At 38.8% G+C, this 14,655-nt stretch overlaps 1 protein-coding gene across 1 annotated transcript in view; it reads right to left on the bottom strand.

Moving 5' to 3' along the window:
* The window catches only part of FZD3 (frizzled class receptor 3), a 54,145-nt gene that overhangs the window by 20,196 nt on the left and 19,294 nt on the right, over positions 1-14,655 (bottom strand). The window contains exons 2-3 of the mRNA XM_010002185.1: positions 8,858-9,054; positions 6,382-7,399 (exon numbers count right to left, since the gene is read on the bottom strand). Of these exons, the coding sequence (XP_010000487.1) occupies positions 6,382-7,399; positions 8,858-9,054 (1,215 nt within the window). The remainder of the gene's footprint in view (positions 1-6,381; positions 7,400-8,857; positions 9,055-14,655) is intronic.

Genomic DNA, 14,655 nt, shown 5'->3' with positions numbered 1-14,655 from the left:
AGGAATGAAATACACTTGAAGATGTTACTCCTACCCCTGTTAGGTGGGCAACCTTTAAAAAGGAGGCAAAAGAAAGCAATTTATAGCCGTTAGTGATCCAAACCAGTCTGAAATTAAGATACCTTTATCACAACAGTGTTAATTTTGAGACATCTAAAATTATATTGAGAACTTAACAGTAAAAAAATTAAAATAACTAGATCAAAAAGTATATTTGTGAAAATGGGAAACAACTGACACATTCTTGAGCCAAATTCATCAGCAGGTGACAGAGATTATCCTACTAACAAAATCCATTTATCCAACACTAGTTGTCAAATAACATGTTAAAATAATCTGTAATGTGGTAAGACTTTCAATGTTAACATAAATATATTAGCAAACTTGTACTTTGTTTTCCTTTGTGCCTGTACTGGATACATATAACTGCCATTGACAGACAAGAGGTACTATTACCAAAACATTCTCTCCATTAAGGCTTTTGGTTTCTTAGGTAACCACAATTAATCCTCTCCTCTCCCTCGACACCAGCAACAAACAGAACTGAGTGGGTGAGAACTCCTATCTTCAGTAAAAACCCATCTGACATTATTGCACAGCAAGAGTGGGGTCTCATCTTGGAGTGAAGGAAGTAGAGCAGAGAGGAAAAACAAAAATTGGCTGTATTGACTGTCTATTTTTGTTGCTGATAGAAATGATATTCAGTATTACATCATCTTAAGCATTGCTCTTAATAATTAAGTCTGTAAAAATACCAAAGCAGTTTTAATTTTTTTAAAGCAAAGATCAGAAAGAAAGTAGAAAAGATTTAAGGAGATAAGCATAGTAATGGCTTCTACAACTCAGTAGGTTAAAAATACATTTGCAAAAATAGTTGTGTTGTGCTCATTGTTCTTGCAATAGAAGAAACCTGTGTACACAAGGTTTAGCAAAGCAAAATTATTTGCCCATGAGATTCCCAAATGCAAGCCCATGTCCTGCCAGGTACTGTTGTCTCAGATGCCAATTCATATCCTTTCTTTGAAAATGCACAAAAAAACTATTACCAAGTTTTCTTTCTGGAATGACTGCTATTCAAGCTAAGAGTGGCTGGGATCCAGACACGCTGTTTTAAAAGGTGCTCAGGCTTATTCTTATCTTTGAAGGGGACAGACTGTGAAAAGTTCCCAATCTCTCCTACTCCTTCCCCCAAAAATACTTCCCCAGAATTTTGCAGTAAAAATCCTAAGATAAAAATATCCAGTAAGAGCAAACATGACCTCTTCAAACAGATAATAAATTACGTCAGGGTACAATTCATCTAAATGTCCAATGAATCACTATAAAAATGCCCATTTCTCTGCTCCAGCTGGAAGAGGAGGCTAGGATGCCTGGTTTGGATGGAGTAATCTGAAATTTTATTAATAAATGCTGGTATCAGGAGCTGTTCTTGATTTTCACATTGTTTTCATTCTAATACATGTTCATTATTTTACTCCTGAAATTCCAGTGGTTTATATGAAGTAAAGCACAAAGCTAAAGAAACAGATGATGTAGCAAAGTAGACACTGCACAGGGTATGTGTGATATGCTGGTTAACTTGGTTGTAAACAGAATCCACAGCTGGATCTATAAATTTCAAAGCCTTCCATGTTTAAACGTACTCATCGCTATTTTTACTTCTGGTTCTGGGCTTAGGAATCTAATCTAATGGAGTACATTGCAACGATGACTGAGCAAGACTGGATGGATATTCAGCATACAGCATAAAAATGAGTTCCTACTGAACAGATACAAAACCAGAGTTCACCATATCTTTTAAACGCATCCTGCTATCAAGTCATTCCCACCAGCAAGAAATCAAACATGCTTTCCACATCTGCTTCCATTCCTCTAAACAATATTGGAAAGATAAGAGTGGAGCACCATCCTCACTCTTGGCAAGATAGCACCAAGGTCTCTTAATCTGGTGAAGCCACATGAGTGGGGAAATGATAAGTATGAGATCACAAGCAAAGATAATTCTTAGCTTCCTTTCTCAAGGGCTCCCACTAGGGTAGTAAGTGTTTTTAAAACAGTTGGGGGTTTTTTGTTGGTTTTTTTTTGTTTTTGTTTGGTTTTTTTGTTGTGTGGTGGTTTTTTGTCCCCAGTTGATACCAAAATGAGATGTCTCTCCCATCAGTACAGTGCCTAGCCTAACCCTGAGACATTAGTGAAAATTGTGGAGCCTATTTACATTTGGATTTAAGAAAAATCAAGCTTAATTCAGGGCCTTTTTTACTTTGCAGGAAATTAGATTTTGTGGTTCAGCCCAATAAATCTTTCCAGGACTAAACTACCTTACAGAGTTCAATGATGGGACTAAAAAAAGAGGTAAAAGCTTTTAACACCATACTCTGCCCACCCAAGGAAGGAGACACATTTCCTTATCTTGGGAAGACAACAATTACCACTTTCTTCCACTTTTTAAATACTTCTAGCTTGATGCAGCCCTTTCCTTTTCTCTGGCCTAGAAAAGGTATATTGACCATTTGAACTCTGACTTTTCACAAGAGAAACATACAGTACAACCAGCTTTGGAGACAGACTTTGCTGAGTGTCTGTTTCACTCTGTAGCCAAACTAATTCCAATTTTGAAACATATTTTCTTAGATTGGGACAGGTCACTGTGTCCCATTTTGAATGCCTTTGTAATTTACAAAAGGAACAAAACTTTTACACTCTTCTTGTAAAGAATAAAACACTGTGGTGCTTGGAGGACAAGAACATGTAACAGCAGCTAAATACACTTCAAACTTCTTCTTTTACCCTGCTTTTAACCTTACAACAGATATATCTAAGGTTAGATGTCTAATAGTAAAAGAACTTCTAGATTTAGAAAGAGACAAACTTTGAAGGCTAACCACTTGTTAAGAATGGTGAAATAGAGATGACGATGATGACAACTTTGCTGAACAGCAACAGAAACATGCAGAACCTTATTTCCCTAAATGTTACTCCTGGAGCCCAACATTACAAAAATCCAACTCTCTGTTCCAAGGCCCTGCCCTCTGAATGATGATACAATACTGGAAGAACCACCACTGTTACAAACAAACGAAGGAAGAGCAGCAAAGCAGGTATTTTCAACCGTAGCAAAAGAGATTACTAGATGGGATTATTTCATGATTGGATTGTCTCACACTTCCCTGATTTTTTCCCTTCATTTCTACATTCTACCGTTATGTAAAATTGCACTATACTTCTATTAGAAAGACTATATATGAGATAAAAGCCTGACTTGATAAACACATAATGCACACATCTCAGTTAAAACGCTACGTTTATGATGGGGGTGCCAGGTTTTATAGGTAGTGAAAGTTAATTTAATTTTCCACTGCATGAACTCCTCTCACACAAAACATTAATTTGTTTTTTGAGGCTAAGTATAAATCCAATTTTTAAGGCAATGAGTGACAAGTGGGATACCAACATAGAATTTATCTCCTCATTTGAATATTACTGTGCTGAAAGTAGACTACAAAGGCACTGTTCCCTTTCCAGAATAAAAAAATGTCCTGACCTTGGTGAAAATGGAGGTGGATGGGTTAAGACATTTTTGGCTGCTGTGAGCAGATGTTTCACAGAGATGTAATACTGACTGTCATGACTACATCACTGCAGCTCCTGCAAATAGTCTGAGCATCAGAAACAATAAAAATAATTACTTGTGCTAACATCTCAGTCCATTTGTCTTTATTCCCACTGAATGAAGGATTCTCTACTACAGCAACCTTGTTATTTTTAATTCAATTAAGAGATTTTTCAGGTTGATACAAGATGCAACTTCTTGAGTCACCTGTTTAAGCCGACATCCACAAAACCAGTACATTTCCCCTAGAGTGAGGAAAGCACAAATAAATTTCTTAATCTTATTAGATCCATTGTATACACTGTAAATGAACCTCACCTCTCAATGCAGCAATTGTTTTTCCCTGACTAAAAGGAGACCGAAGGAAACAATACTCTCAGCTTTTGATGGGTCATCTGAGCCCTCACAGGCACCGTAGGAGAGGTTACTGCTGCCTGTTTTACCCGCAGAGGGGGTGACAATACCTTCCCTGGCCCTCCTGGTCACACTGCTGGGGATGCAGCCCAGGACATGGTTGATTTCTGGGCTGCCAGATGATGATGATCTGGTGCTGGCTCATGATGAGTTTCTCATCCAGCAGCACCCCCATAAAAGTATCTTGTTGCTTCATCCATTTGGGATATTTAGCCCTTTAGGTAGTCAAAGAAACACAGTAACTATGGGTCCTCTTCAGTTTAGCAGCAGGCAGCAGAATCAGCAGCAATTTATTAACCCTGTGGTATCTCCTGCCTGAGCTGTCACACAGGAGGTAGGCAGGGAAGGATGCCTGGAGCAGCTGCATACTCCAGCTCCCCCATTAGCAGTTTTCCAGGGTGAGTTATTGTGGCATCATGCTCTGATGGCAAAGATGATGCAACAGTTGAATGGACTAATGGATTTTTAACCTCCGATTTGCTGTTTCTAGAAAAAGTGTGGCTATACAAGCAGCAAATTCCAGCTACCTCCACCTTGCGTATATTTTGCACATAGAACTTCTGTCAGCATCAACTATAGTGCTCAGCTGGGGACAGTCTAATCTCAGACACTGATATTCAAATATTTGAAAGTAAGTTAAATAACACTAAGGCGTAGAACAAATACGGTCTTATTTTGCAAGTAAGTGATACTCTCAACAAAGATTTAAACTTTCCCCCTAATTTAATAATAAATTTTACTAACATAGTCAAAGGATAAAATTTATTATATTCCCCACAGCTTTGGAAAACTGTTTCAATTACAAGTCTGGATAGTTTAATTAGGGAAGAATGTTTAGTTTAAGAAAAAAATGGGATGGGTTAGAAGAAAAACCCTTCTAACACTCTCTAGGGTCTATGGGTTCTTCAACCCAATTTGATGTGAATGAAACCATTATTGTTCTTTCGAATCCCACTGAGCCATTAGGTTAACAGTTTTCTAGAAGTTTGAGTAGCATTTTATTACACGTTTTTGTTATTCCACTACCCTGGATTTTCACTCTTAGGCATCAGATGTTTCAAGATTTAAAGCAGGTTTTGGTCAGCATTCTGAGAAACCAATAACCTTTTAATTTTATACATTCTTACACACATTTTAGATTGATATATGCTAGGTATTTGAAATTAATTGAGGGAAAACTTTGTGTCTCTCTTTTTCTCAGTCAGTTTAACGTATTAAAACCTGACAGCAATGAAGAATCAATCAGGCAAATGAAACTGAACACACCCATTGACAGACGCTTCCTGCCATAAAAATGCTCACACATTGGATGGGAGGGAAGAGTCGCACCCTAATAAAACCTAACAGATAAAACAATAAAAAGGGTTAAAAGGTAATAAAAGGATTATTATCAAGCTACAGACTAAGCCAAACCTTTAAGTGATATGTTATTGCATTAAAATGTGAACTTTGATGATCCACCTGGTGTTTTAACTGCTTTAGAGACAAAGTACTTTTTTTTCCTATCCCCGTGTGTACAGCCATATAATAGGTGCTTGTTGACAACCTTCTTGAAATAAAGCTGCTTTCAAATAAGTTGCAGAAAATAGCTATGCAATATCTTTCAAAAAATAATTTGCCACTTTGGCTCAAAACAGAAAGTAGGCTTCAAGTAATTAATACTTACAAAATTTTCTTCACTACTGCACCAGCATAATAGTGAACAGCAGACAGTTTAATTTCTAGTGCTCTTAGAGGCCTCTGTTCCTGTGATAACCCCATTAAACAAATTGAGCAGCTAAGTATAACTTACTGAAATAGCAAAACACAGGTGACCTGTAAGCTCTGATTCTCTTAAGAAGACACTTCAATTAAGATTTTATATAGATGTTTCTGATAGATGCATAGACTGCTCTACAATGAGCACAGAACCTCTAGGCTAGTCATGGCAACAGAACTGTTAGAGATGAACAAGAAAAACTAGAAAAAGCAGTAATCAGGCTGATGACAACTCGCTTTAAATGCCAAAATTCCTTCAGAGCAAAACTTTCAACTTGTCTCTAATGACCAAAAAGAAACTCATTAAGTCCTGTTCTTGACATGCGTTTGAAATAGAATCTTTACATCCTGTACAGATCCCATATAGCCCAGATATTCCACAAAAAAACCCACCAATCAGCTGAAACAAGCCTCCAATTTCCCAATAATATGTAGTCTTTCCGAAGACCTAATGCATTACCCAAATAATTTGAGTAAGGTATGAACCTTCCCTTGCAGGAATATCATCACTTTTAGGTAAGGATGACAAGCAAGTCTTGACACGTTTCCTCAAAAGCCATTTTCTGCACTCCTGAATATGTTGTATCTGTTTTTCTCACCTGATAGGGACAGGGGATGTGATATTCTCTGCAGCGTTCTTGAATCCACGTCGTCTCCCACACACCTCGATAAGCCTGCTCATAGAAATAGCAGCCAATTACAACCAACAGTGGCACGAGGTACAGAACACTGAACACGCCAATCCGGATCATGAACTTCACTAGTTTGTCTTGGTTCTCTTTTTCTAATGGGATTTCAATGCGAACCCGATTGAGAGAGATAATGCCAGCTAGTAGAAGGGAAACTCCAACAACAACATACAGGCAGAGAGGTGCAAGTACAAAGTATCTTAATGCATCCACATCATAGAGGCCAACGAAACATACGCCGCTAATATTGTCACCTTCAATTTTATTCATTGCTAAGAGGATGATGGTTAGAGTTCCTGGAATGCCCCAGGCACTGGCGTGGAAGAGCAATGCTTTCTTCTCGATTGCTTCACTGCCCCATTTTGGCACCGCCGCCAAGAACCACGTGATGGTAAGAATGACCCACCAAACACTGCCAGCCATGGTAAAGAAATAGAGCACCATGAAAAGCATGGTGCATGCTTTGTTGTGAGAGCCCTGTGTCACTGTGGAAGCCTTGTACTGGGCAGGGCTAGATGCATTACATGCAACTCGGTCTTCAAGCAGAAAGCCAATGAAGAAAATTAAGGACACCATCATGTAACAGACAGCATAAAATATTATCGGTCTTTCTGGATAGCGAAATCTTGTGACATCGATCAGAAAAGTTAAAAAAGTGAACAAGGTAGCAGAAAGGCAGACGATGGAGATCACTCCGATGAAGTAGCGAGCAAAGGAGAGCTCTTCACGCCGAAAATACATATTTGGGCAAGGAGGGGAACAGTCCCGTACCCTCAGGAAAGAGTAACCCAGATCAGGGTCTATTTTCAACTCCCGAGGACACCAAAAGCCATAATCCCTCTGTACTGCCACTGGGGCCTCTTCTGTGGGCTCCCCAGCTAAACTGAGGTCAACAAGACGAGGATATGGCTCATCACAATCTGGGAATCTAAAAAGTAAGAAAAGAATTATTTAAAAGAAATGCACACGAAATTTGCAAAGACTAGTAACCCGATTCAAATGTCTGACTTTAGACATACTAACTGGAGTGAAAACAAAGACAATCCAAATAATGAGTAATCCATGAAAAACTGCACTATGTTTAAACAAATTCTAGAACTCATTGTCCCAGAATGCAGTGGATATTGAAACTATCAAAATAGGCTTAAAAATAACACAGAAAAATAAATGGACAAGGGGTCCATCGGGGCGTTAACCATAAAGGTGAGGATACAAAATTCATTGCAGGATGTCTACAAATCTAGGCTTACTGGAAGGTGAGACTATGTGCCCAAGGAAGCATGATTTTATAGAACATTTTAAAACCTTTCCCTAAGCAACTGTATCAGCTGCTATCAGACAGGAAGGTAGATGGCTAGTTAGACCAAAAATCCAAACTAGCACTGCTACAAGCATTAATAAATTGAAATTATTATGAAGACATTTCTGTAATTAAGTAAAGCTCTGACTGGAAGCTAAGGTCTGCTAGAGATGCAGTCTGATGTTCTGAAGGAGAGACTCGAGGGATTCTATGCACAGCTCTCCAGTTCTTCCCTCTGCTAGATGTTACTGCCTCAGTATGCCTGCTCCTGTGCCACAGTTCATGTTCTGGCACAACGGCACCAACACAGCACCAGCAAAAGTTTTTGTAGTTTTAGTTCTGGTTTTAAAATCTGTTTCAGATCTAGATTATCAGGACCTAGAAGCATCCTCTGACTTATTCTTTTCCTTAAATAAGTATGAATTGTTTGTAATTCTCTACAGTCCAACTGTAAGAGAGACTATTTGCTCCTATTTGTGCTTATTCACTGTTGGAGTAACTTAGAAAAAAATTAATCATAAAGCTATTTGTTTCTATTTCATATATATTCTCTTCCCAATACACTGGAACATCATCAAATACCTTTCTCTAGTTATTTGTGTAATGTAAAGCTAAAAACTTCTGTTTGCACACAAGCTCAACAAGAGGCAAATGCTCTGACAACAGAGCTTTGAGATTTGATACACTCATCAAAACCAGCCAGCTCTCCCTTCAGAGACTATTAATCTCTACCGTACATAATTTTACCTGACTCTGAGGGAAATTTATAGCAGTATCACCTATTAAAATTCAGTATAGCAGGCAAAATTAGGTCAGCATAAACAATAAAGAAAAAAAAAAAAAGATGGGTATATTATTTCATTTAAGAATATGCATGTGCAGTTTACAGTAATCACCCACAGAACTTTTCAGCTTGGGCAGATGATAGAAATATGAACTCAGTTTCCACCCCAGGAAAAAGGCTGTTACACAAATGGAAAATAATGGCACTTGTAATGGAACACATTTAAAATATCTGTTTCACATCATAATAATACATCCTAGATCATACTAAAACTTTATCCTGAGCAGAACAGAGTTACTCACCTGGTGCACTCCATATCCTCAGGCCAAGAGACCCCAAACATCTCCATGAGTTTGGAGCACTCGCTGTATGCTCTTTGACAGAGCCTGCGGCAGGGGAGGGTGACACGGCCGTACTCCATGCACACAGGAGCATAGAGGGCACACAGGAACGGTCGGAAATCTCTGGAGCATTCCAAATTCACCATTGGATGAAACGGCTAGAAAAGAAAAAAGGAGAATTCCATAGCTATAGACAGCAGGTTTGGGGGGCCAGCAGGAAGCTGTAATTTGTCTCATGAGATGTTAGGTCTTTCACAACCATTACCATGGTTGTGCTCTTTTTCTGAACTTTGTCTGTTGGAAGAAGCGATCATCATAATGCAACACTTAGGTATTTTAGGAAGACAGGCAATCAAGAAGCCTGGGGACAATGACACAGATTCACAAGGGACACTTATGTACTTGATTTGCACTAAAATAAATGGGAATTTGACAGCTAAACAACTCTGAGGATTCTGGCTTAGCTTCACACTCTCCACTAAGAGCCATATATAAACTTGATTCCTTTTAGTGCTTGTGTAACCTACAGACACATCCTGAATTGCTAGCTGCTTATTTAGTAGGAGAATACAAAAAACTTACATGACATTACAATCTGAGGAATATTAGATAAAGCAAGATTCCTTGACAGTATAGGAATACAGCATACTGTGATCTTTCCAATATCATTTTCAGTTCACAACATAGTATTTGTAAATAATCTATTTCCTGAATTTCTTCAGCAGAGCAGTGTTCTTCATTTCTTTCTACAAAATGCAAACACAGGGCATTTTCAGTTGCATTATTCCCACAGCATCTCGTCCAGCTGAAGAGAATCCATCTGTTAAAGTCTCATTTCTATCATCAGGGTATTTCTGTGGATAGAGAACAGGCCCAATGTGCATGCTATCATTGTTATGTAAATTCTGACAGTCAAAAAATTTTCTAGCTTCCAGATCAGGGCTGTAATCACAGTGATGTCACATTAAGTATGTTATTTCTTGACTAAGCATCAGAAAACACTGAAATCAAAGACTGAAAAAAAAGAGAATAAAAAAAATAACTGGTGTCTTGTGCTACTGTGTTGCTTTATAACAGGTTTAAGTAACAGTGGCAGTGACACTCCTTGGAAGCAGGAAGAGAAAAATCAATCACAATTAGCCAACATACAGCTATTCTCAAGTATTTCTGAAGATCAAAAAGAAGGGAAAAAAAGTAGGTCAGGGATTTAAGTCTTAAAAACTGGCCCATGTTGCTAATCCATGTTATCTTCTTACTATCCAGTGTGGGTTCGTTTTGCTCTTGGTTGTTAGAACTTGTCTTTAATACTCTCAGGAATCAATCAATATCTTATTCTGAGTTTGTGTCACACCTTACTCCATACAAAGCCTCACCATATCCTTAGATATTAATATAAGATCAATTATATTCTCTTAGGACTGGAACTTCAGGATATTGATGTACATTAGGAGTTATAGGTCTAGAATAAAGCAAAACAGCAGTGACTATTGAATTACTCTGCTAACCCTAGACTGGAGGAACAGCAGTAACATTTTAGTAAGCCACATATTTTCCTTGACTTATATTTTAAATCATCGCTTGAAGGGTAGGATTGGCAATTACTCAATAAACAGTAAAGCAAACATGAGCTCTGTTCCAGACAGATTTTTCTTAGAAGTCCATTATCTTGATACCAGAGTTTCTTCTTCTCCCCAGCCTAGCACTATAGAGCAAGAAGTCTGATCTTCAGAATTTCTGGTGCAATAGCAAAAGCACAAATTAACCTGCTATATATATAAAACCTAAGTCTTACTATAACTGAAGCTGAAGAGTTGGCTGTAGAAAGATTACATTTTAAAACAGCAATTTCCAGAGTAGTCTTTTAAACTAATTCAATGTTTTCTTCTTCCAAACTATAGAACAGAACAGACCCAACAACAAAAAATAGGTCATCTTCTGTGGCAACACAAATGACAATTACTAGAAAAGATGAGAAAAGATTTCACATTTGAGTTTTTCCTTATTGCCACCTTACTCTCCCAATTCTTCCTATACGCCTCCTTTGCTCTGCAAAAGGTTAATTTTTAGAATACAAGATAGAACCATGCTGTGATTTTACTGGGTTTTTTTAAAGCATATTCAGTCTTTATCAAGCTGATTAAATTATCTGTAGTGTTACTTGTTTCTGAAAATGTTGTCACATGACAACAGAGACTTGCAATTTGGCAACAGCTTGTATGAAGAGCAGTATAAAACTTCAGAGCCATCAAGAAGGAAAAAGAAAGAAACAATTGAGAAGTATTTACATTTCCAAGCTCACTGTTAGTCAAGGAACACTTCCTATTTGGCTGGACATTTACTGCAGATGCACATATGGTTTTATTTTCAAACAGTTATTGCCTATACTACAGTTAAAGCTACTGTTTGACAACAAGAATCCAAGAAACTGATTCTACGCAGTTATGACAACTGACGTAACTTGAAAAGCTTAACATAATAATCTTCACCATTTAATGGAAAGGGAAAATAAAAGGAAAACTCCACTTTTGTTTTGGGAAGTGTTTAACTTTCCTTCTTTTCAAAGAACCTTGAAAATTAAGAAAATTAAGTTAAAACTTTATGAAAAAAAAAAAAGCTAGTGGCTTAATGCCTGTCCTTCTCCCCCTCAAAGTCTTGCCTCCTGCCACTGCATATACCCATACCTAAATTTTAAGTTATGCTGACAAATGCTCCACTACTCTCCTCTGATAGGCCTTTCACTAAGAAAAGATGTTTGTTTCACAAGTCTCTCTTTTCCAGCCACTTCACCTTCATTAAAAGATCTGCTTTGTTTTTGTTGATTTGCAGAAACCTGTGCCATTGAGGAAGATCCCAGACGATGCCAAAATGTGCACATAGGAAAACTGTGCAAAAAGAGCTCCAGATCGTAACTGTTGCAAAGCAATGGAGAAGCAGCAAAGCAAGTTCAGCGGAACAGAAAGGCACCAGTGACTCCTTGTATCCTGTTGCTCCTACAAGGGGCAGGTGGCTGTTGTAATGGCTTTCAGCCAATGCCAAAGGATACTAGGCAATGGTGTTTGAGGCAGTAATGGAACTGAGGCAGGAAACATCCAAAAATGGGGATGCAGATGGTGCTTTTTGGCAAGGGCTCGAGATGCTGAAAGAACACTCTCAGTAAGAGCAGTGTGTTGCCCGGCTGTCCTCTGCAGCAGCCCGAGGGCTACATTACAGGGTGCTCAACCATGCCAGATGTGAGACAGCTACCAAAACGCCCACTTCTTCTGCTATCCATTATGCCATTTATTTTCCAAGACAGGGTGGCTGGGCCTGACAGGTATGATGCAGGGACTATGCAGAGACTCATTCCCTTCTGGCTTGGCAGCTGGAGGCAGTGTCGAAGATGCTGAAACATCTGAATTAACACTGAAACTTCCCTCGCAAAGTCCCCTCAAGGGCACATTAGCTGCACTTGTGCTCTTTGGATCTGCTGAAAAGACACCTGAAAAAATACATGGCCTCGGATACTCCTCAAAACACAGTACAGCTATACTCAACCCCAAAAACACGGAAGAAATACACTTAAGTAGAAGTAATGTAATAGGACGGTTTCCCTAGTGCTGGCTGTTCAATTTCTCAGCAGCTCCAGACTTCTCACACCCTTCTGTTTCTCAAAATAGCAATTGCAGGCAGACAAAACATCTCTTATGAATTATATCTATACAGTTTCTTTTAAAATAATGAAGAGGCTAAGCTGGGCAACACAGGAAAAAAAATAATACTACAACCACTCCTTGTAATTCAGAAAAAAAGACTCACTTGCTTTGAACCCATGGCAGCAGCATTTGTGCCTGTAAGCAGCTCAGTCTGTAACCACCCGATCTCTAAAATTACCTTACCCCTTTGCAGATCCTAAGATGAAAAGTCACTTCCACCTATATGTTGTTCACTATTCAAAATAAAGCCAGGGAGATTAAAAGCCTTTTTTTATGCTCTTTGCCCAAGGACACAGTGCAAGTTATGACATCTAGCCCTACCCCACGGGTGCCTAACAAAGGGCTCTCTGTTTAAATGGGATGTGAGTTTGAAGAATGCTTGTTGAACAACTCAACATACAGAGGAAAAAGGAAAAGGACAAGAGAAGATGTGGTAGCCAAACCGATTTTAGTAATTCAGACCAAATCCTAGGGAATGCAAGAAAGGGAAGAGATACATGTTTCAGAAAAGATACACACTTATTTCCTCCTGGAGGTATTTAAAATGTCAGAACACACAACTATGTATCTCCAGTGTTACACCCACTGGTCCTTCTACCTCTGAGAAAAACCTTTCTGACCGTGTAGATTCCTATAAACCCAGTGATAACAGCAGCATTAGGAACTCGACTTTTTTCAGGCTGGGTCTGAATACTCTCATCCCTCCTTTCATTTGCCATGCAGGTGCTGTATACCAAATAACATGCCACAATAATGTGGCACTTTTTTCCTCTGAGCAGTCTAACTTCAGTACAATCGTACCCCTCTCTTATTTCCCTCTTCCCCAAAATTTTCTTTGGTAGTAGCAAAGTCACCTTTAACAATTTTCCCGATTCCCAGCAGTGTGACCCCAGCTCCTTCCTTCCCTACAATTCTTATCTGCTGAAAAGATGAACCCTGGGCAATGTTTTAATGGACATGCTCTGTAAGAGTAGAAATTTCTTGCCTGCCTTTGGTTCTCTTTTGGGCTTCTTTTTTAAGCAGGGGATGAAGGACAAAGCAGAGCTGGAATGACATATATAGATTTTTGCCCCTAAATAATTTATACAAATTCTCACTTTTGGTCACAAAGCAAGAGCAATAAATCTAACTGTAAATACACTGTGCCACTGCATTACAGTTTCAGACTTCTCATCTTACTGAGAGATAATAAAGCAATTTCTACCTTTTCTTCTACACAGCCATGGCCATTTAAGCTGGCTGTTATCTGGGAAGCTACATTACTGCAAGATTTAAACTGATTAATTTTGGTGATCTTTCACTACTCTGTTTGTTTATATATCCCTTTCTTTTAATAGAAAACTGAAAAGGAAGCACTCTCATAAACTCATAAGACAGAAGGAGGGAAGTTTTCTTCCCTCAGGCTCATGGGAAAAGAGTGATGCTATGAATATCCATTTCTGTTGCAACAATTCCGCTCTGGTGGAAGCAACTGCCTCAGGGCACATCCTGCTCAGGCCAGACACATGATCTGTTCTCTCTGTCCTCTGTTGCCCTATGTTTGAATTTAGCTTGCTATTCATTAGGTAAAAAAAAATCATGAACTGTATCTCAGAGTCCATGGGCAACAATGTTTTTCAGGCTACCTCCCGAGGACAATCACAGAAGCTGCAGATAGATTTAACTCTTTATAGACAACTGCTAGTTACACTGAAGATGTTATCTGCCTCCTGCCTTTGATAACTACACATCATCTCGGAAGGAACTGCTCTGACAGCTTGTGTGAATGGTCTCTAGAGACTGTTACAAGCAGAGTTGGCTTTCTTGAGACAGTGGAAATTTGTTCTTTAATGGCACTGACCTGCACGCTCCTCTGAGTCAAGCCAGGTTTGCTGGAGCCTACAGCCACAGTTATGCTGGTACAAAAGCTTAACCTGAAAACATTTGTTTTAAGTTAATATCCTCAGCTGGAAAACTGCTGTAGTACTTAAACTGCTGATGCCAATTTCAAATAAGGCTGTACTTGATAGTCCTGCCTTAACCTAGCTGGTGTCTCCTAAAGATCCGAGAGTGCTGACACAGGCACAG

The sequence above is a fragment of the Chaetura pelagica genome, unplaced genomic scaffold (genome assembly GCF_000747805.2).
Source record: "Chaetura pelagica isolate M959 unplaced genomic scaffold, ChaPel_1.0 scaffold107, whole genome shotgun sequence".
Classification (NCBI taxonomy): domain Eukaryota; kingdom Metazoa; phylum Chordata; class Aves; order Apodiformes; family Apodidae; genus Chaetura; species Chaetura pelagica.
Note: the sequence above shows the minus strand (reverse complement) of the source record. Positions and strands in the feature narration are given on the sequence as shown.